We start from the raw sequence: 23,703 nt of genomic DNA, 5'->3' as shown, positions 1-23,703 counted from the left end.
AATGGAAAGAGCACTTAAGAAATTTATAACCAATACCCTTCACGTGAATTCAAAGAAATAACATCCACTAAGCACAGTTATTTACAGAACAGAGTCACTTATTAGTACAAATAGTTTGGTAAAATGCCAGCATAGAAGCTTTTATTGACTCTTCTTTGGCTAAACTCAAAGTACACATTCATAATTTCCAGAGTAAGAGGGGGCTAGATTGGGTCACAATCAAAATGTGAAATTCAGTGAACTTCCAATTCCTGCAATACTGCTCTACCTGTAAAACAGCAGGAATATAAAATGTTCATTCAGAGCCTGATTACCTGAACTCTTTTAATTGCCTAGCTGCAAAATCGTCCTGAGGATGACTTTTATAAAGAACACACTAGGAAATTTACTGTGAATGTTTGCCCGTAAATATCAAGGGCTGCTTTTGTTGGTTTGTGTGCTTGTTTTCCTTCCCACAGATCTTGAGGCAACCTTGAAAGTCTCACTCTCAGACAGGAGACAGTGGTGATTTATGGTAGTAGTACAGCTTAGCTCAGCTTTGCCCCCATGCCTACAGTCATTAAATAATAATGTTGGCATTTGTTAAGCGTTTACTATGTGCCGAGCACTGTTCTAAGCACTGGGGTAGACACAGGGGACTCAGTTTGTCCCATGTGGGGCTCACAGTCTTCATCCCCATTTTACAGATGAGGTAACCGAGGCACCGAGAAGTTAAGTGACTTGCCCAAAGTCACACAGCTGATAGAGAAGCAGCGTGGCTCAATGGAAAGAGTCTGGGCTTTGGAGTCAGAGGTCATGGGTTCGAATCCCAGCTCGGCCACTTGTCAGCTGTGTGACTTTGGGCAAGACACTTAACTTCTCTGTGCCTCAGTTACCTCATCTGTAAAATGGGGATGAAGACTGTGAGCCCCACGTGGGACAACCTGATTCCCCTTTGTCTACCCCAGCGCTTAGAACAGTGCTCGGCACATAGTAAGCGTTTAACAAATACCAACATTATTATTATTATTAAGTGGCCGAGTCGGAATTCGAACCCATGACCTCTGACTCCAAAGGCCGTGCTCTTTCCAGTGAGCCACGCTGATTTCTTTCTAGGCCCCGCCCCGCCCCCCCCCCCCCAAGCAGCCAATATTGCACTTTATTTCTAACCCCTTCTAGACCAAGCACCCAATATTGCGCTTTAATACTAACCCCCCTTTCATTCATTCGTATTTATTGAGCGCTTACTATGTGCAGAGCACTGTACTAAACGCTTGGAATGAACAAGTTGGCAACAGATAGAGACAGTCCCGGCCCAATGACGGGCTTACAGTCTAATCGGGGGAGACAGACAGACAACAACAATAGCAATAAATAGAATCAAGGTGAAGAACATCTCGTAAAAACAATGGCAACTAAATAGAATCAAGGCGATGTACATTCATTAACAAAATAAATAGGGTAATGAAAATATATACAGTTGAGCAGATGAGTACAGTGCCGAGGGGATGAGAAGGGAGAGGGGGAAGAGCAGAGGGAAATGAGGGGTAAAGAGGGTTAAGCTGCGGAGAGGTGAAGGGGGGGTGGTAGAGGGAGTAGAGGGAGAAGAGGAGCTCAGTCTGGGAAGGCCTCTCGGAGGAGGTGAGTTTTAAGTAGGGTTTTGAAGAGGGGAAGAGAATCAGTTTGGCGGAGGTGAGGAGGGAGGGCGTTTCAGGACCGCGGGAGGACGTGGCCCAGGGGTCGACGGCGGGATAGGCGAGACCGAGGGACCGTGAGGAGGTGGGCGGCAGAGGAGCGGAGCGTGCGGGGTGGGCGGTAGAAAGAGAGAAGGGAGGAGAGGTAGGAAGGGGCAAGGTGATGGAGAGCCTTGAAGCCTAGAGTGAGGAGTTTTTGTTTGGAGCGGAGGTCGATAGGCAACCACTGGAGTTGTTTAAGAAGGGGAGTGACATGCCCAGATCGTTTCTGCGGGAAGATGAGCCGGGCAGCGGAGTGAAGAATAGACCGGAGCGGGGCGAGGGAGGAGGAAGGGAGGTCAGAGAGAAGGCTGACACAGTAGTCTAGCCGGGATATAACGAGAGCCTGTAGCAGTAAGGTAGCCGTTTGGGTGGAGAGGAAAGAGCAGATCTTGGCGATATTGTAAAGGTGAAACCGGCATTGTAAAGGTGAAACCTACTCTAGACCACGCACCCAATATTGCGCTTTATTTCTAAGTCCCCTTCTAGACCACTGTGCCAAGGCGGACCTGGTTACCGGCTACCCAAAGGTCAAAATGCCATCGGGACGTAACCTCTCTGGCCAGAGGAGGCGGGACGGGAAGATAGGTGTCCCTCACCTCCGTGTCCACCCAATAAGGTATGGTAGGGACGGAGATTGAACAGGAAGGAAGTGGGGACCACCCAAACCAAAGGTAATAAATACCTGTGGCCTCTGGTGCTCGGGTCTCTCTGGGAAGATCACAGCGGTAGCAACAGCCACCCATGTGTCTTTCCCTGCCCCGAGCACCAGATGCCCATTCTGCCACCAGGAACAACGAACAGAGACAGGGGTCGCGGGACGGGTGAATGTAACGCATAACTGGGTTCAATGCATAAGTGGGTAATGTATGAGTGTAACGCATAACTGGGTTCAATGCCTAAGTGGGTAATGTATGAGTGTAACGCATAACCGGGTTAAATGCCTAAGTGGGTAATGTATGAGTGTAACGCATAACTGGGTTCAATGCCTAAGTGGGTAATGTATGAGTGTTACGCATAACTAGGTTCAATGCATAAGTGGGTAATGTATGAGTGTAATGCATAACTGGGTTCAATGCATAAGTGGGTAATGTATGAGTGTAACGCATAACTGGGTTCAATGCATAAGTGGGTAATGTATGAGTGTAACGCATAACTGGGTTCAATGCCTAAGTGGGTAATGTATGAGTGTAACGCATAACTGGGTTCAATGCATAAGTGGGTAATGTATGAGTGTTACGCATAACTAGGTTCAATGCATAAGTGGGTAATGTATGAGTGTAACACATAACCGGGTTAAATGCCTAAGTGGGTAATGTATGAGTGTAACGCATAACTGGGTTCAATGCCTAAGTGGGTAATGTATGAGTGTAACGCATAACTGGGTTCAATGCATAAGTGGGTAATGTATGAGTGTAACGCATAACTGGGTTCAATGCCTAAGTGGGTAATGTATGAGTGTAACGCATAACTGGGTTCAATGCATAAGTGGGTAATGTATGAGTGTAACGCAATTGTGATCTTAGTGCCTAAGCAGGCAATGTATAGGTGAGTATAATGCACATGTGATTTTGGTGCGAAAGTGGGTAGCATACAAGCCAGCGTAACGCGCAAGTGAGTTTCACGCACACGTGAGTGCAACGCCTAAGTAAGTCTAAGGCCTCAGTGGGTTGGGCGCATAAATAGATTGAACGCTTAAGAGGATTCTTCCCAAGTGGGTGCACCGCACATGGTGAGAGGTAACCGCCTCACCACGTGTAAGTAGCGCCTACGCCAATTTGACGCCAAAGGTGGGTGCTAACGTATGAGTGGGTTTTAACGTGTAAGTGGGTTTAGCGCCTAAGTGGGTGCGCACATGGTGGGAACGAGCCGCCTCACCACGTTGTGAGTAAACCATGAACGAGCTCTGCCTGGGCGGGCCCTGCTGTCCGCCCACACGCCAGTAACATACCAGTGTGTTCTTCCCGTTAGGGAAGCTCTAACACCATACTCCTCCCAAAGGGGAAGCTTTAACACCACGTATCCCCCCAAAGGGAAAGCCGATTGTCGAGCCTAAATAATTAATTAAATTCAATTCGCCCCGCGGAATAAATTCTTTACAAAACTCAGGTTTTCCATCCCCAGCCTCTCTCTCTCTCTGTCTCTCTCGCGGCGAACTTGTCCCGGGAGACGGGTGACAACCACGCACCTAGTATTACGCTTTATTTCTACGTTTCCCCCTCTGGACCGCGCACCCAATACTGCACTTTATTTCTAAGCCTCTCCCCCTCTTAGACCGATCCCTTTTCCCGAACACCCCAATATTGCGACTTATTTCTAAGCCACCCTCTAGACCAAGCACCCAATATTGCGATTTATTTCTAAGCCCCATCCCCGCTTAGATCGATTCCCCTCTAGACCGCGCACCCCAATATTGCGATTCATTTCTAAGCCCCTCCCCCTCTTAGACCGATCCCCTTTTTTCCAAGTACCCCAAAATTGCGCTTTATTTCTATGCCCCCTCCCCCGCTCAGCCCACTCCCCTTCTATACCGAGCACCCTAATATTGCGATATATTTCTAAACCCTCCACCGCTTAGGCACCCCCTTTCACCGTGCACCCAATATTGCGATTTTCCTCAAAATGCTCCTTATTATATGAGACCCTTAGAAAATGTTCTAGCCAATGCTCATGTCTGGGCGGATATATATGATATTTAAAATAAATTGGATATTCACAGATGAATTTCTTCAAGAGAGAGTTTAATTGTAATCTCACTCATTAGTCTCATTCACTTATGGCAAATGTTGCATAAGGTTACAGACTAAATATTGTGTATGTGGTTTTAAAAATGGATAGAAGAGTTCTGCGTCCCCAACAGCAAGGTTTACTATTTCTATCAAATCTTCACAAACATGGCACATTTTTCTAGGTGTCACTCACATTTGAGAAAAAATTATATATATATATATATATATATATATATATATTATTTCCTTTCTTTCTTGATAATAAAACACAAAAAAGAGGTCAGTTAGTCGTTCTTCCCATGGGCCGATTTATAGAAAGAGGCATTTTCTAATTTTGTATATAATTCACCAGGTGCAAAAGCAGTAGCAATCCGTACTGAGCAACTTTCATGTGCAGAATACCACACTACATGTCTGAAAACACAACATGCAAGTACTGGCCTTCAAAGATTTTGCTGTCTACTCTATTTAGAATGTAGTGGGCTCAGAGAAGGGATTAGTGTTATTTGCCTCCTAAATATTTATTTTGCCTACATATTTTGAAACAATGGCACTGAGAATTGTTGTTCTTCAGATGCTTGTTATGGGTGGGGAATGTGACCTCTAATTCTGTTGCAATATACTCTCCCAAGCACTCAGTACAGTGTTCTACACTTCGTAAGCTTTCAATAAATACAACTGACAGATAGAAATGGACACAGAATACTTCCGCCCCAAACACTTTTGACTTGGGGGTTCCGTTCGGAAAGTTGGAATTATTAAGACCTCAAGTTTTCATGTTGATCTCATCTCTCTTTGAAATGAATGAAAAAGCAAAATATAAAAATCAGAAAAGAGAGAAATTCTAAAATGGTATTTATCTGGAAGAAATATTTTGGACACCAATGAAAGTGAAAGTGATTTCTTCTAAATAACCCTTGAATGTACTAGCAGAAAAATAAAAGTTTGGCTCTAAGTGATATCACAATGGGTGACCTTCAATTAATTATGAAATGGCCTTTGGGTAGATTAAACAAAATGATAATAATAATAGTAATGGTATTTGTTGAGCATTTACTATGTACTAGGCACTGTACTAAGCTCTGGGGTGGATACAAGCAAATCGGGTTGGATACATTCGCTGTACTACAGGGGGGGCTCGCAATCTTAATCCCCGTTTTACAGATGAGGTAACTGAGGCACAGAGAAGTGAAGTGACTTGCCCAAGGTCCCGCAGCAGACAAGTGGCAGAGCCAGGATTAGAACCCATGACCTTCTAACTCCCAGGAAAATATCTCAGTAGGTGGTAGAAATGTAAACATACTTAAGGATATGTAGCTAAATAGCTTCAAGATAGTAGTTGTGGAATATGATAACAAAGGCAAACTAAAATCCAACAGTTTTTCATTTTCTATAAAGCAGAAGTAAACATCTTATTCTAGCTAACTCAACTAATAGTTTTAATTCCCTTATTTACTTAGAATCCTTTCTTCCAATTTTGAGGATCTGGTATGTCATAAAAGCAGTGAAGTGTTTAGAACATAAGAAATAATTCACCTAGTTGTCTACAAGCATCTATGTAATATAAGGATTACTATGGGATTAAGGTGAATTATAGTCCAATTCTAATAATATCTTAAATTTACCAGTAGGAATTAGTTCCGGGGAAAATATCTCTACCGCTTTGATTTCTGTAATTTTTATTTTTACTATGGTACTTTTAAATGTAATCCTATTCTTATCTCACTTCATTAAATGCCAACATTTTATTTTGACATGATAGCTGTTATACTACCGAAAGGTTGAGACAACCACCTTGATATTTTCAAACAATCAGTAGGATTTCTTCTTCAAATATGTTCTGCCTACAGTAAGCACTCAATAAATATGATTGATTGATCAGTTGATTCAAATATAAAGCAAACGTCTCCTTTTTGAATGAAAAACATAGCCTAGTTACTATTTCACTTCCATGTTGAACTTTCTAAAGTTCTTGGAGTTAAACAAGTGTGGCTTGTTCTTAGTTTTGTAACTGGAAAAAAAATTACAATTACAAATTAATCTGGAAGCAGAAAAAACAATTGGTTTTGCAATAAGTGATATAGAACATGAATAGTTTAAATACACTACGAGAGACATCATATCTAGCCCTCTCTATTTAGGCTCTATCTGCAAATTTGGCTAATGCATACATGTTCATTTCAATTTTTATTGTCAAATAACTCGCATCTTCAAGATAGTTATTCTCTAATTGTACTTATGCATGTCTAATCCTACCAGAAATGATCTATTTTCAGATTCAATTACTCCTTTTCACATTAGCTATTATTTTCTAGACAAAATCTATAACTAAAGATGTGACCCATGGTTAGTTGTCAAGCATTAGTACATTTTCAGATCAACCATAAAATCAAAGAGTAGCATTAAGATGATTAAATGTCCTGAAGCAGAGCCTCTAAATCATAATTAGATTGGAAAATAGGTTAATTTCAAAGTTGAGAAAAAAAACACTCTAGCAAAGAGTGCCCCTGAAGTACTTTTGAAATAATGAAAAATCTTAGTCCAAGTCCGCATAATACATTTTGTAAATTCTTCTGAGACTTTTTCTAATTTTTACCAATTGTCGATGTATTTTCACAAACTCACTTGAATAAGGCAGATAATAGTCTTCTGTCAAACCCTTCTTATTCAATCACCTCTGTTCTATTTCTGAGAAAAGCCTTCTGAAGCTAATCAATTCAATTTCCTTATTCCATTCAATTGTTCAAAAAAATCCAAGAAAGAACTGAATGAAAATTAGATCAAATTAGTCCTTTCTTCTCCAACCAAACTTCTACCACGTTAATTCAGCCCTTAACGTCTCCCACCTTGACTACTGTACCAGCCTCCTAGCTGACCTCCCTGCCTCCTGTCTTTCCTCATTCCAGTCCATACTTCATTCTGCTGTACTACTGAATGAATTCTGCTGCCCCTAACAATTTTCTACAAAAATGTTCAGTCCCTTTTCTTCCACCCCTCAAGAATACCCAGTGTTTGCACATCCACCTCCACATCACTGAGGTTTTTCAGAAGAAATGATCTGGGCAGCAGAGTGAAGTACGGACGGGAGAGGAGGACAAATGGAGGAAGGAAGGTCAGTGGAGAACATTATTTAGTAGTCAAGGAGGGAAATAAGGGCTTGGATGATGATGATGGTTGGATGGAGAGGGAAGGGCAGATTCTGTAGATGCTATGATTTCAGGATTTCATCACAGTTTGAATGTGCGGGTTCAGTGAAAGATATGATTTGAAGATAATACTGAGGTTAGAGGGCTCAGGAGACTGAGGCCTGGAGTGTGTTGGTGTTGCCCGTGGCAATGGAAAAGTCTGTGGAGGATAGGCCTTGGGTGGGAAATTGAAGAGCTCAGTTTTGGACATGCCATGCCTGAAGTATTGGAGGGGGACACAAGTAGAGATGTCCTGAAGGCATGAAGAAACAGAAGGCTGCAGAGAAGGAGAGAGTTAGGGCTGGAGAGGTAGATTTGGGAATCATCCTCCCATTCTCTCAAGTCTACAGCCTTGGCACTATCTTTCAATCCCCCCAAACATTCAATGTCTTGTTAAATCCTGTGGTTCTTCCTCCACAACATTTACAGGATCTGCTTCTTTGTTTCAATCCAATGGTCCCCCATGTTGGTCTACGCTCTTGGAATATCTCACCACTTCCATCTCAGTGGTGATCTTCCCGCCTCCTGATTCTCCCTTTAGTTTTTACTTCATTCAGCTGCTCAAAGATTTTTCTCAAGTATTTCCCTATTCACAACTCCCAACTCTTTGAACAATTTGAATCGTGGTCTTTTCCTCTCCATTTCAAGCACAAACTCCGAGCAGTGAATTTAAAATACTCTCTCAGCTCTCTCCCTCCTACGTATCTACATTCTTCTCCCCAAACCCTATCTTTTGCTCTTCATGTGTCTCAAGCTAAAATGATCACTGTATCTCATTCTTGTCAATTCCTCCCTCCCTCCCTCCTATCTGAAACTCCCTCCCCTTTCATACCTAACAGATACAAATGAAATAAAAGGCCTTCTGAAATCATACCTCCCCTGTTAGATTGTAAACCTCTTGAGGGCAAGGGTCTTCTATACTAATTTTATTGTACTCACCAATACAGTGCTTATAATACAGCTCTCTGAACACAATAGGTACTCAAGAAATGGTTTTGATTGTTTAATATCCTTAACAATCAAATCATGTCCATCAGTACCAGTTTGTATAATCTTATGCATTCAAGAAGCTGTAAAACCACTTTTATGATCCGCTAATGTTGTCTTCAACATTATCTAAAATTAATAATAGGAATTTGGGGACAAACGATTCCTGTGGATATTTGTATATGTCAGCTTGATTCAGGAGTGCCTAAAAATCCTGCATTTTTCCTGATCAGACTATGAGGCAGCTGGTGAAAAGCTTCATTTGATAGGCTTATTATGTAGAAACAATGACAGAAAATCACTGTGATGTGGGTTTGTAACTATTCATGAAAGAAATCTCAGGGTGTTAATAGCAATTTTCACTTGAATTTTGGATCTCAGATATTATCCATAAAATGGGAGAAAATCAGAGAGAGTGATAAATATTATGTTTTATGTTTTTCATGCACAAGTGAATTTGCAACATTTTATTTTTAACATTAAATACTGAGTTCTTAACCTAAACTAAAACGCTTTTTCATGGGCACCCTCTCCGATAGTTTCCATTATCATGTTTCTAATTGTACAGACTAGCTATTTGAGGAGCAATAGAAAACAAGATTGTAAAGAACTTCCCTTCCAGCCTCCCCCCTTCTTTCATTTACAAAAAAGGACCCAACTCCTTCTTAAGGGTGAATTGGACAGAGGACAAAAAAAAAGAGAGAGAGAACAATCCCCAACTTTGATTAGCAGTCATGGTTTGGATTCTTTCTGAAAGGAGGCCCATATTTAAACTGCTAGTTAAGAATGGATACATTGATCTCAAGCAAAATCTCCCAAGAAACACTAGCCTTTAAGGATAATCAAAACAGACAGGAAGGTCCACCTTTTATGCTAATTTGCCATGCAGCTTTATTAATCTGACCCTTTGAAATAAATGAGAAATTTATTACTGCCCCATCATAATTGTTAGTGGCAGGCATTTTAGCAGTTTCTAATTTGCACTTCACTTTGATATGTGCTCTCAGTTACGACGTAAACGTTAACATGAGTAGACACGCTTTAGAGTGTTTTCGTGTGAGGAGAAGTGGCAAAAGAGGGTTCCTGGAATGAACTAGAACAGGACTTTAATGGATAATGAAATGCCTCAATCCTTGGTAGAAGAAGACCAGCGCACAAATGAATGAAGTAATTGGTTCAACGGCACCTGCATAATGTAAAAGTTGCAATTAGAAAGTATGCCACCAAAAAAGCACTCACTGGACTCATATTTCAAAGTTGCGTGAGTTCTGATTGTCCTTCAAATTGCCAGCAGGAGATAAAAGAAAAAATAATACATTCTCAATCTATAATTAATAGCACTCCAAAGAATTAGCTATGCACAGTGGAGGCTAATAATGATGTCTTAAAGGCAGTAAAAAGGAAATTACTACATGTAGCATGAAATAAAATATTTTTCCTCATTCATTTATACACCCGATTGTTCATGCTTAAGTGATGCCAGAATTCTATAATGCTTTGTTTTATAATCTATAAGCATTGTGCACATTCTCTTTCCGAGATAAACTCTGGATAGCCCAGTTAACAGAAAGTGCCATAATGTGGGGGGATAAATATACAAAAGAATTATATGAGATTAGAAACTATGAGATTAGAGTTTGTATTTGGTATGTGATTTAAAATGTTAAACTTTCAAAGCTTTAAAAAATAAATTTTAGACCTACTTTGGGTCATCTAGGGACTTGATAAACCTGTACAAATGCTGAAATCTGAACAAACATTGGTAGCTACAAGTATCTCTGACATTTCAAAGCCTAGTATTAATAGTATTTATCAAATGTTACTTTGTACAGAATACTGTACTAAGTGCTGGGAAAGAATATACAAATGGGAATAAGACATGGTTCTTGCCCCTCATGGGGCTTATTCAGTATAAGTAACTATGTATTGCTCTATTTGCTTTGTAGATCAGAACTGTACTTGTTTTGTTTTGTTGTCTGTCTCCCCTCTTTTAGACTGTGAGTCCGTTTTTGTTGTGTAGGGATCGTCTCCGTTGCTGAATTGTACTTTACAAGCGCGTAGTACAGTGCTCGGCACACAGTCAGCGCTCAATAAATGATTAAATGAATAAATATGGTAAACTCACTATGGGCAGGGAATATGTTTACCGACTCTCTTGCATTGTGCTCTCCAAAGGGCTTAGTACCACGCTCTGTACACAGTAAATGTTCAATAAATACCATTGATTGATTGATTGATTGATTTGGATGGTGCAGAAATGGGGTACGGTGGGGTGCAGTGAAATCTGGGATGTAGGAGAGTAGAATGAGTCAAACTAATACATCCCGTGGACCAGAATTTCATCTTTCTTGCTGAAGTGGGAAATCGTCCCCCTGTTTTTCAGACAATGATGGGAAACAACCTGTATCAATTCTATTGCCTCCAAGGCATCTTGAAAAGAGAGCAATAATCCAGAAGACTCTCACAGGAAAACCCAGTGGTTGGTTCTGCAAGTGCAGGAGAATTTTTGGAAATACTTTTCCAATGAAAATGTCATTTTTGGCCCGAACCTGTTCATTAGAAGCCAAATGATAATCATTCCCTAGCAATAGAAGAGGTTGTACTCTGCAGATAGGACCACAGCTTTTGGAATCAAACATCAGCAAGCTGGAAAGTTGACAGAATGTTGACAGATAGATTTCAAAACACAAAGGATGGTGTGTCCTTCCATCTCCACAATCACAACTGCTTTTTCGGCCCTAGGAGCTGAATTACAAGAAAATGTCCAGCTGATCTCTACTCAACTGAACACCACTAATCTGAAATAAAAACAGGTACATTAGAGAAGCAGTATGGCTTAGTGGAAAGGGCACAGGCTTGGGAGTCAGGGGTCATGAGTTCTAATCCTGGCTCGGCCACTTGTCAGCTGTGTGACTTTGGGCAAGTCACTTAACTTCTCTGGACTTCAGTTACTTCATCTGTAAAATGGGGATTAAGACTGTGAGCCCCATGTGGCTGATTACCTTGTATCTACCCCAGGGCTGAACATTGCTTGGCAAATAGTAAGCACTTAACAAATACCATTAACATTATTATTATTATCATTATATTAGTTCAAATTCACACTTGCACTGTCCAGCTCCTATGAACAATTTTTCTTCTTCCTCAGGTTGATTTAGTTAACAAAGCCTCAGCAGGTTTGCAGGCAGAAGAGACTAGGCTAAACAGGTAATTGCTTAGAACAGTCCCCACTGCTTATGGGCACATAGTAAGTGCTGAACAATTATTATTATTATTATTATTATTATTATTATTAATTGGCACTAAGAGGGGAACTGAGGGGCTAACAGTTCAGACCACAACTGATGTAGGTGCCTTCCTTAGCTCTCAGGATTTGTGCACAAATAGCAGGGTCCAAATTATTACTAGTGATAGCTGTTGAATCACTGCTATTATTTATTATTATTATTATTAATGAAGGGTGAAAGAGAAGCCCAGAACTGACATCCTTTGAGGTTCTGCCTGAGTTGAGCACAAGAAGATTGGATAGCTCATCATCTTCTCTTCCCTTAGTACACTGGATCATCCTGTGTATAAATAAGATCGATTTGATCCCATCTAATCTCCGAGGCTTTTGCAACAAAGAAAAACCTCCTCTACTGAATCGAACAGTTGGAGAAAACAAAACCAATGTATTATCCTCAAAGCCTTCTTCAATTTCACTGTAACCACTGCTGCATAACCCTAATGCATAAAGATTCATATAGATTCCTTTCCCACTAAAAATGTTACTTTTCTTTAGAACTTAATGAAACTCACCAAATGGAAGACAAGTCACAGAACCAATTGGGATGACAGGCTGCTCTACTATCATTAAGTATAAGCAGAAGGTGGGGGGTGGGGAAGGATGGTGTCTTGTTCTGTGTAATTCCTAAAGCTGCTTAGGCAATGGAAACTGAGTAGGTATCCTGCATAAGCCCCAGCTCCCCTCTATTCTATTAACAACTCAGAATTAAAGTGCAAGAGGAGATATAATTTACCTAACTATACCGTAGCAATTATCACATTCAATGATAAAAGTTTTTTGTATTGCTAATAATAAACCTCTCATGGCTTTAAAGGATTAACGGATTAAAGGATTAATGTTCAGTCTAATAATGTTAAAATAATAAGACCATCCATGTTACTAATGGCAGTAATCAAGATATACGTTTGTGTGATATCTGTATTCATATATGTACATCTGTACATCTTATATCTGTATTCATAGATGTCATATGTGCACATATATATTTGCATATATATTTGCTTTATAAGTGGCAATTATAGTATCTGGTGTTGTCACCTTCAGATTAGATACCATATTAAAGTGATTTGAAAAGAAAAAGACCCTGATTCTCAAATATAATGAATAATGAATGAATATATTATGAATTTATATATTATGAATTATGAATATTCAAGAAACATTAAATAGCAGCTAAACTCTGTATTTTAGTGGAGGCTATCAATGATCGCACATATTCAAGTGGATTTATTCAGTCATTGGATTTCTCTAACTTTCTATTGAAGGAGACAGCCAAACCGGGAACTTCTGGCATTGAACAATTTTTGAAGACACATAAATCAATCGTATTCATTATTCAGTTATGTGCAGAGCCCTATATTAAGTGCTTGGGAGCGTACAATATAACAATGTAACTGACCAATCCCTGCCCACGACAAGTTTACAGTCTAGAGGGGGAAAACTAATTCTGTCCCCTCCACAGGGGACAATGAGTTCTCTTGATTACTCCCATATGATCAATCAATTAATCAAACAGTGGTATCTACTGAGTGCTTACCAAGTGGACAGCACTGTACTAAGTGCTTAGGAGAGTACAATACAATAACTGGTAGACATGTTCCCTGCTCACTCTCCAGAGGAGGGAATCAGACATGTAAAATATATTGAGGATATTATACTTTCTACATCATATTAAGATCTAGTTTGGCAGGGAGGGAGGAAGAGGAGATGGGAAAATGCTTTTTCCCACTCTTGCTTATGGCTTCATTCAATGGTAGGCATACAATTAATCAATCGTATTTATTGAGTGTCTGCTTGGTGTAGGACACTTTACTAAGTGCTTGGGAGAGTAAACACAACAATGTAATAGACACAGTCCCTGTCCAACAACCAACTTTCAGTCTAGAAAGGATAATGACATTATCTTTCTCTCTGACACTGATCCCGCTTCCACATCGAAATCTGGTCTGGCCTCTACTTTGCTTCTCTGCAGACATAGGCTCCCAGATTGATTCACTCCTCCTCTAGGCTGTAAGCTCCTTGTGGGCAGGGAATGTGTCTACCAACTCCGTTGTACTGCACTCTCCCAAGTGCTTAGTACAGTACTCTGTACAGAGTAAACGCTCAACAAATACCATTGACTGACTGATATCCTGATTGGTTGGGACTCTCAGGTCTTTGCCCTTTCCTCCTGTCACATTTGCTCTTATAGCTCTCTTCCAGAGTTTTACTTCATCTTAGGGTCTCTGGGTAAATCAGGGCCCTCAGATAGAGCAGAGAGCAACAAATTTGACTATAGTGAAAAAGGTATAGAGAACCAAGATTTTAGCACCAATTAGGACACTCTGAGAGTATATGTCCAATTTATACTTCATGTATATTTGCTACAAAGCCTTAAATATCCCCTCAAAGTATTACTTCCTTATACACGGGGAGAATTGAGTTCAACAAACTTAATATAGTCACTTCGGATATAGGTCAATGAAATCCGGCTCTCAGGAACAGAATGGCAATATTTAACTTGGTATTTGTCAACTCTGAACAAATCCAGTAAATAAATGAAGAGTTTCCAAAGCATATTGGAATACAGGAGGTGCTTTTCATGATTGTTTAATTTTTGGTAAGATGACAAGCTTAATTTTAAGTGAATATTCCTATTCTCCCAGCTGCCAGGACTTCTAAGACAGGAGTGTACAGTTGATTTGTGAGGCTTTTCATAAAAATCTTCAAAAAGCATCTATCAATCTTAAGATGCATGAAGATCTTCAATATTGAATAAAGTATTATTTCATGATAGACAATTGTAATATTTCAAGAATGAAGTGCCTCCATGTTGACAGTTCCTTAGTTACATCACGGAATGGACCAGGATCATGTGAAAAAAGAATGTTCTTATAAAATGAGACAACACATGATACCTGAGGAACAAAGGAATGAGTGCAGTTTGACAAGGACGTTCTGCAGGCATGATTCACCTTTTACCTGAAATAATTTGGAAATAAGAACTTTTGCATCATAGAGCTAATAAACTAATAAGACTATTTTAATGATGAACTGCACTCAGTCTCCTTTAGCCTATTATTTGTAAATGGTAAAAAGGAAAGCATTATAGAAAGTTTATAAATTAGCAAAACCATCAAATAATAATAATGATAATAATAATAACTTCATTTATTAAGAGTTTATACAACATGGGAAGCCCTGGAGTATATGAAGATAATTAGATCGGACACAGTATCTATCCCACACCGAGCCCACTGTCTGGAGAGGAAGAAGAACAAGTATCTCCCCATTTTTCATAGGATGAAACTGAAGCGCAGATAGGATCATCTAGCATGGCCAGTGACAGAGCAAGTGTGAGTCCACAGAAAGGTCTCTTGGCCTCCAGTCCAGTGCTCTTCCCAGTAGGCTATGCTGTTCTAAACAGGCATGGATTTGAGGCTAGTATGATGGTAAAGCACCAACTTTGATTCTTAATGCCAAATGAATATGTGATAGAACCTGCCTCCATATGGCAATCTCTTCACTTTCCATATCAAAAGATTGTAAATGAAGCTGATGCTGACTAATGAAGTCTGAAAAGTCAGGTAACGTATATAATAATAGGGAATGACATGTTTGAAATTGATCTGCAAGTCAACAATTATTTTGCACTAAGATTGTTAAGCTAAGTATGAAGTAAAATGGATCGAACTATTGTGGAAATTCATACTATAATTGAAGAACTATCAGTCAATTTCCAAGTGCTTGGTTCTCCCTTACATGATGATAAAACTTGTGGTTAATCAATAGCAGCTCATGAGGATTTCAGGGCTGCACGCCCAATCCAATCTCTAAAGTATGGGTCCAATAAAGTAGTGGCTAGATTGTAAATTTTAATTCCATGTCAAATCCAACACATTTGTTATTGTCTACGAAGGGTGTGAAAAATGATTGTTTTTCCCTGTATGTCTCTGGCCGTGTCTTGCCAGTTATTATCACAAAGACAAGAATGAACAGTTTCCTAGTGGGATTCATCCAGCATTGTTAATGCTTTGTGTTTTTTCAGATTGTCAGTCTTTAAAATTCACCTTTACAGTGCTGGATTCTATTAATTGAATGTTCTTGGGCTTCCTTGGGGTTACAAATGTCTTTACGAGGAGAAAAAGCAGACAAGAGATAAAATTGTCATAAATTCTACAAACACTTATTTATCCTAGCAAAAGTCCTCAAACTGAAAACAAAGATTCGAGCAATCACAATGTAGTTGTAATGTAATCCATTAAAAAGACGGCAAGTTCACACAGTGCAATGTAAGCAATATCCATTTCAAACATCACTTGTGACACAGGCTTTATTGTACTTCATAAACATAAAGACACCCATCAATTAGACAATGGGCCTCATAAAAAATTCATACACAGGAATTACTTCCTTAGAGGTTTATAGTATATTTCCATTTGTTCATCTGAGGCTCTCAGTTGTGCAGCATTTAGGAATAAATGTCTGAGAAACTATTCCCAGCTCTACAGACTTGCTGTTGTGACTTTGAGAAAGTTCACAGCTCTTCACCTCCAACACTCAATCTGTCCACAGGGAGACAGTTTATTCCACTGGAAAGAACCTAGAGAAGGAAGGGCTAGCCTCAGCTATATTACCAATTCAATAGATGACCTGGGGCATGTCACTTACTCTCTCATTGCATCAGATTGTTGGTTGGCAAAAGGAGGATAGTAATACCTGAATCCACAACTAAATTATACTGGTGACAGAGCATCCAGGAAAGAAGGGAACTTCATAAATCATGGGTAGTGTTATTTTAGTATGTGTACTAGTTATATTCCATGTGATAAAGGGCAAAATTTCAGTGAGAATGCTGTGCGTGTGTGTATGAAGAGAGGGAGAATAAAGTACTAAGTTTTCAAAGCTAATAATAGAATGTAGGAATGTCCTTTACATAAGTTGCTTGGGCTTCTTTCTTGAGCTACCTCAGATATTGCATGAAAAATTCACTGGTCATTGCAATATATCTTTCACTATAACTCTCCTAGAAAATCTAGTCCAAGCCATCCATAGGATAATAGTAGTGAAAAAACCTCACCTCTGGAAACTGAAATAGATGTCTCTAGATGGAAAACTCCCTGTGAGCAGGGAACGTGGCTACCAACTCTGTTGTATTGTACTCTACCCACAGAAAGCACTCAACAAATACCACTGACTGATTTATTGATTGACTGATAATGGAGCATGGAGTCATAGCAAAACAATAAATGCAAGCATCACCTCATTAACACAGCACATTTATAATATTGGAAAATCAGCTATGAAGGAAACAATCTACAAAGCAGCTGCACAATGGAGCTGATCAACCCAGATCCAGAACCAGGAACAGGAGAGTAAAAATTAATTAAGTACTTATTGGGTCAGACCACTGAACCAAGAACTTGGGAGAATACATTGTAACAATATGATAGAGTTTACGACACATTCCCTGACCAAAATGAGCTTACAATCTTGAGTGTAATAAGCAGGGTAAGCTATTTCTTTTTGTATTTGTTTCTTCTTTGGCCTCCTTGTCCTGCCAGGAAAGAGGGACTTAGTGTGGTAGCCTGCCTCCTACCCCATGACACTGGGCTAAAATGGACTAGAGGGTCGTCTACTTATGTTCATTTTACCATTTTCTTTCAGTGTTGACTTCCAGTGTCAACACTTCTATCAACAAACTAATTTCTCCAATAACACATGCACATATATAAAAGATTTAAGTATAATTTCTATAGTCCATACATTTACTATTATATATGTATATATATATATATACATATATAATAATGTTGATATTTGTTAAGCACTTACTATGTGCAGAGCACTGTTCTAAGTGCTGGGGGAGATGCTGGGTAATCAGGTTGTCCCATGTGAGACTCACAGTGTTAGTCCCCTTTTAATAGATGAGGTAACTGAGGCACAGAGAAGTTAATGGACTTACCTACGGTCACACAGCTGACAAGTGGCAGAGCCAGGATTCGAACCCATGACCGCTGATTCCCAAGCCCGTGCTCTTTTCACCGAGACATGTTGCTCCCCGTAATATATACTACCATATATACTATTTTATCTATTTAACTGGTTATCCCTATTAATCTATTATTTATACATACCAAGGACTGAAATATTGCAACAAGAAGTTTGGGAAAGTAAGCCAACCTCCAGTTCAAGATAACCAAACTCAGTTTCCTGAATTATCCTGAAATCAATTGGTTTGGATAATTGACTTTCAAATACCTCCTTATATGAGGTATTGAAAGAATTTAATGCATCTCTTCCAAGGGGCTTTCCCTGACTAAACTGACTTTTCCCTGGCTCTCTCTCCCTTCTGAGTTTCATTCAATCATATTTATCGAGCATTTTCTGTGTTCTGAACACTGTACTAAGTACTTGGGAAGTTGTCTATGCGTTTGGATCTATGACTTTTGGGCATTTGGTATTCACCCCGTCTCAGCCCCACAGCCCTATAAATTATAGATTATAAATTATTTCATTGCATTAATATCCATCTCCCCAATTAGATTGTAAGCTCATTGTGCACAGGGAATGTATCTACCAACTCCACTGTGTTGTACTCTCCCAAGTTAGTACAGTGCTCTCCACATAGTAAGCATTCAATAATAACCACTGATTGATCTTTAAATATGGCATGAAAACAAACCACCCCACCTATTCCTTTAGTGTTATCATTCTACTTTCACTTCTAATATTGACATATTTAAAATACTTTTTCAAGAGATAATTCATAAATCACCAGAGTGAGCTGTGTGACTTTGGGCAAGTCACTTCACTTCTCTGGGCCTCAGTTACCTCGTCTGTAAAACAGGGATTAAGACTGTGAGCCCCACATGGGACAATCTTATAACCTTGCATCTAACCCAGCGCTTAGAACAGTGCTCAGTCTATAGTAAGCTCTTAACAAATGCCATCATTATTATTACCTTGTATCTACCCCAGTGCTTAGAACAGTGCTTGGCACATAGTAAGCGCTTAACAAATACCAACATCATTATTATTAATATTAAGGCAAAACCTAATGCTTAAATCACACACCTTCTAGATCCTGTTACTAACTAGGTATCCAGAGTTAATTACCTTGTAGCTAATTAAGAAGCACAAAGATACTATCAACGACTCTCCCATGCCAGTGACACTTGAATCCCAGGGATAGGAACATAATACTCAACTCCCACTACCTATTAAATTCCTTTCTGAACACTAAGAGCTCAGCATCCACAGATAGCAGGGTGGGAAGAGAGAAGAAAGCCCACACTTCCACAAAGTATCTTTCATCAGATGAACCAACAGAAGCAGTGGAACAGAAATAGTGCTCTTCTTTAGCGAGACTAAAGATACAAATGTTCACATTATAATATGAAATAGCTTCAAACACCGTGAATGAAGTAGCCTAGGACCAATGGGAGTAATAACATTTTGATTTTTTAATGCTTTGCTAGATTACTAGTTTCTACAAAACCGAGTGCTTTGTACTGCCATCTAGCACTGAATGTTTACCCATCGGTTCTGGCATTTGAAATGCAATTTTCAAATATTTCCTGAAAGTCAAAATAAAATGTAACTGAGAATTAGACCCCGATTACTTATGAAATTCATTGGCATGTACTTGAAAAGAGAACAGTCCAGATAGTGTCCTTTCCATTGAAGACTGACAATTTGAGGGAAACTATTTCCTAACTATGCCTATAACATTCCCAACGGATCTCTTACATTCAAATACACAAAACTAGAGAGTGCTTGTAAAAATGCACATACTGATGTCTTAGAAGGACTTTTAGTGTGGCGAATTTAGATAGTGGAACTAAAAGAGGTGAACTAAAGAGGATAAAAACCCTCACTTGCAGAAAGATGGTGGCTCTATAAGTCACAATCAGTGGATAGGTTGCGTCCTTGCTAGCCAGATTTTAACCAAAGCTCTTCTGCTGTGACAGCATTATTTGTGCGTATAAAACATGGATGATTTGAGGGGATTTTGTTATGTCGCTGGATGAGATTTACTTGGCACCAATGAAAATGAAAACTTTCATAAGTTAAGATGCGTCTAATGAAAACAGTAGCATACATTTCACTCACTGTCTCAAAACTAACCAATTATCAAAAGATTGCCTTGTGCCTCACTGTACTTTAAGATCACTTCCATCTTCAAAGACAAACTATCTTAAGCAGAAACATGCACAGCATGCAGGAAAGTCAGTAGATTAAAGATTTCCTCTGGAAATATCATGGGTGTAAAAATGTAAAGCCTTTTAAAATAAAAAAAAAAATCGATGTAATGGTTTGCTCAGAATCTCGTAACTGGAAATAGGACGAGAGTAGCTGTGGGTTATATTTTAAAAATCAACTTGGACTTTAGAGCTGGTGAGCCTGCTCAATGGATGACCTCTTGACCCTGGTGACATATAATCCCAGAATTAGAACTCTGAGTTCATAGATTATGGTATCCTTGCCTCAGCATGATTCTTGCAGCCTGAAATAGAAATAATGATCGAAAAATAGCCAATCAGCAAATCCAGTATGGTAACAGCATTTCCAGATGAGTTCATATAAGCCGTTATGCGTAATTTAGGGTTCTCATGGGCAAAGGCAAATAATATCTTTTCAAGTATCCACATATCTCTGATTTGCTTACAATTCAGTGGTCTGGAATTCATAATGTAAGTGAGGGTTTTGCTCAATGTGCCAAGAAATAGAAGGAAAAGACCCAAAGGGCATCATGTCAAGTCTTATATATATCACATTGTCAAAGAAAAAAATAAGCATGAATACACAGCCAAAAATCAGTTAAAAAAAGGGTAAATTTTATGTATGATACAATTTGCATAGTTTGCGGCAATGGGGTAAGCAGAAAAAAGCAACACCAATTTCAGATATCCGTTTATAGCACCATGAACATCATATTAAAGAAACATCCCCACATCTTGGGACACCTTATACCAAATAAGGTGTCCAGTTGATACACTTATAATGCATACATCAAATAAATATTCCTCATATAGCATTTTATGGAATTGAAATTCTCTTCAGCAGCACTTTACTCATAAAATTCTGAGTTACTGTAGACGTTTTGAGTATGAATCATTACTATTCCAAAGGTAAAATCACAAATCTACATAAGTAGCTTCAATAGGTCAGAATGATGTGATCCACAGAAACGGGTGAAATAATGCACATTTTAAAAATTAAAAAGGGTTGTAACAAACATTGGTCATATTATAAGTATTATTATAATTATTAATTTCATAAATGCTTACTATGTGCCAAGGACTATACTGAACTCTAAAGTAGATAAAGAATAATCAGGTCAGATACAGCCCCTGTCCCTCATGGGGCTCATAGCTTAAGTGGAAAGAAAGAGCTATGTAGTGCCCATTTCATAGATGAAGAAGCTGAGGCACAGACAAACTAAGAGACTCGCCCAAGGTCACACAGCAGGCAAGTGACAGAGCTGGGATGAGAACCCAGGTCCTCTAATCCCCAGGCCCATTCTCTTACCACTAGCCCACAGTTAGCATGTGGTCTAGTAATTTCAAAATGGATTCCTGAAGGCTTTTTAAATGACAAATAAAGATGTGGATACACAATCCTGAGAATTCATAAGTGTAATATTTTCTTATAGGAAATTTCTATGTTTCATTCTTGTCTTCTTTGTCTCCTACATGATGCTTGGCAACATGAAGAAAAGGTTGGATACATATTTGGGAATATTTCCTCTCCCCTTCCTCCTCCAACCCGCTTGAGATTGTTGTAGATGTCTGGGTTGAAAGCATGCTTTAAAACCATCCCTGAGTTTTCCAACTTCTGAGTGTCTGTCAGGCACCAGAACCTGTTTCAGAGGGGATGTGGGTCTGAAGTGGCCCATCTGTGGAATCTCTCACCAGTGGAAGTGCGAGGGCAATAATGGAAAGCAGAACATTCCCAAACACAGTCCAGCCCTTCCCATCTTCCTTCTCTCCCTCCCTCAGGCCTCCTAGAACTAACTCCTTTAGACTGACCCAGAGTTACAGAGTAATTCTGTGTTTTCCAGTTCTATCATCACTTTTTTCCAGAGCTGCAGAACTATGACAGTAGCACTTGCATTTTGGGGGTACCTGTTTTCTTCAAGCCTATGTTCCTGAAGCCATAACGATTTCTAGAGAATCAATTAAGGGTATTTTTTAAGCACTGACTTTGTAGAAAACACTGTACTAAGCATTTCGTACAACTAGTGGACACAGTCCCTGCTTACAAGGAACTTACTGTCTAATAGAGGAGCCTACCAGTTTAAGGGTAACAACCATCCTGCGTGGAAGACAAAATATCCCTCCATCGGACTCCCCGCATTTTCATCGATCACTGTCAGGCACTTCACTGATTCTAAATTACTCTGAAATTCTCCTTAAAAATCCTACACCTTTTTCAAGCATAAATGTGAGCTTTTCTTTATACACTTTAATCCATAACAATGATTTTAAATGATCTTACCTTTATTTCTTGAACTTTCTGGACTTTTTTCCTGCTGTAATTGAAACAAAGAAATGTGTCACAATTTGCACCCAAACATTATTGTCACAGCAGAATAAAAAACAATCCCTACTAAAAGAAAATTTCAAAGGTTAATGTGATGAGTTAATACTTCGATGTGGACAAAAGAACATTCATCTTAAATGGGCTGGGCCAGCCCATGTAGAAAATCATAGTAATTAAATTTTCCTTAACGAGAGCTCCAATTATTGTGTCCAGTATTAAAAATAAATCACTTATAAAGAATAGAGTGAGGCAGACCCACCAAGAATTCACTAAGAGGATACAAAAGATTTAGCAATTGTGCAATTTAACTAGTACAGGACCCCATCTCCCAACTCTGAAATGAAAGCTAAGGCTAAAGTTGACAACAATTCTATTTATCCTAGAATTGCTTCATTCAACCCTGTCTCTCACTTTGACACACCTCCTTGTTCGTTGCTAGGCAACTAGAGAAGATTTAGCTTTCAGGTCTAAGCAGGAACTGTTTGTGATGCACTTTCTCATTTAATATTTAAGTATATTTTACTTTTGCTAAAAGTGGTGGAGCTCCATACCAGAGGAGTTCTGAAGCAACATGCATCATTGGACCACTGTGAATGTGCCAAAAAATCTAATTAGTAAAACACTCTTGTTTTCCATAGCACTTTAAAAATATTTTTATGGTATTTGTTAAGCGCTTACTATGTACCGGGCACTGTATTGAGTGCTGGGGTATATGCAAGTTAATCAGGTTGGACACAGTCCCCGTCCCACATGGGACTCACAGTTTTAATCTCCACTTTACAGATGAAGAAACAGGCACAGATAAGTTAAGTGATTTGCCCACGGTCACACAGCAGACAAGTAGCAGAGCTGTAATTAGAACCCAGATCTTTCTGACTTCCAGCCTGTGCTCTATTCACTAGACCACTTTCTTCTCATTCCCAAACAGCCCTGCCAATCCATTGCTCACTCTAATATTAACTCTATTATACTTCCAGGATCCTTAAATGCATCATAACTGCTCACATTTTGGATACTATGTACTTTTCAACATATATAAATGTTAATAAGAACTCAAAATTTTCTTCACCTTAATTTTTTTAAAATCTACATTTTCAAGGGCAAAATTGAATATTAGTACAATTTGGTTTACAGAATCAATTGTTACTTATGCAGTGATCAGACTTTTAAAATTTGTTATGTGGTTCCCCTCATCTATATTATTTTTCATTCATTCATTCAATAGTATTTATTGAGCCCTTACTATGTGCAGAACACTGTACTAAGTGCTTGGAATG

At 39.1% G+C, this 23,703-nt stretch overlaps 1 protein-coding gene across 2 annotated transcripts in view; it reads right to left on the bottom strand.

Moving 5' to 3' along the window:
- The window catches only part of FSTL5 (follistatin like 5), a 520,766-nt gene that overhangs the window by 428,806 nt on the left and 68,257 nt on the right, over window positions 1–23,703 (bottom strand). For both annotated transcript variants that reach the window (XM_029077167.2, XM_029077169.2), the window contains exon 3: window positions 22,382–22,415. In XM_029077167.2, the coding sequence (XP_028933000.1) occupies window positions 22,382–22,415 (34 nt within the window). The remainder of the gene's footprint in view (window positions 1–22,381; window positions 22,416–23,703) is intronic.

Source organism: Ornithorhynchus anatinus, chromosome 12 (genome assembly GCF_004115215.2).
Source record: "Ornithorhynchus anatinus isolate Pmale09 chromosome 12, mOrnAna1.pri.v4, whole genome shotgun sequence".
NCBI lineage: Eukaryota > Metazoa > Chordata > Mammalia > Monotremata > Ornithorhynchidae > Ornithorhynchus > Ornithorhynchus anatinus.
Note: the sequence above shows the minus strand (reverse complement) of the source record. Positions and strands in the feature narration are given on the sequence as shown.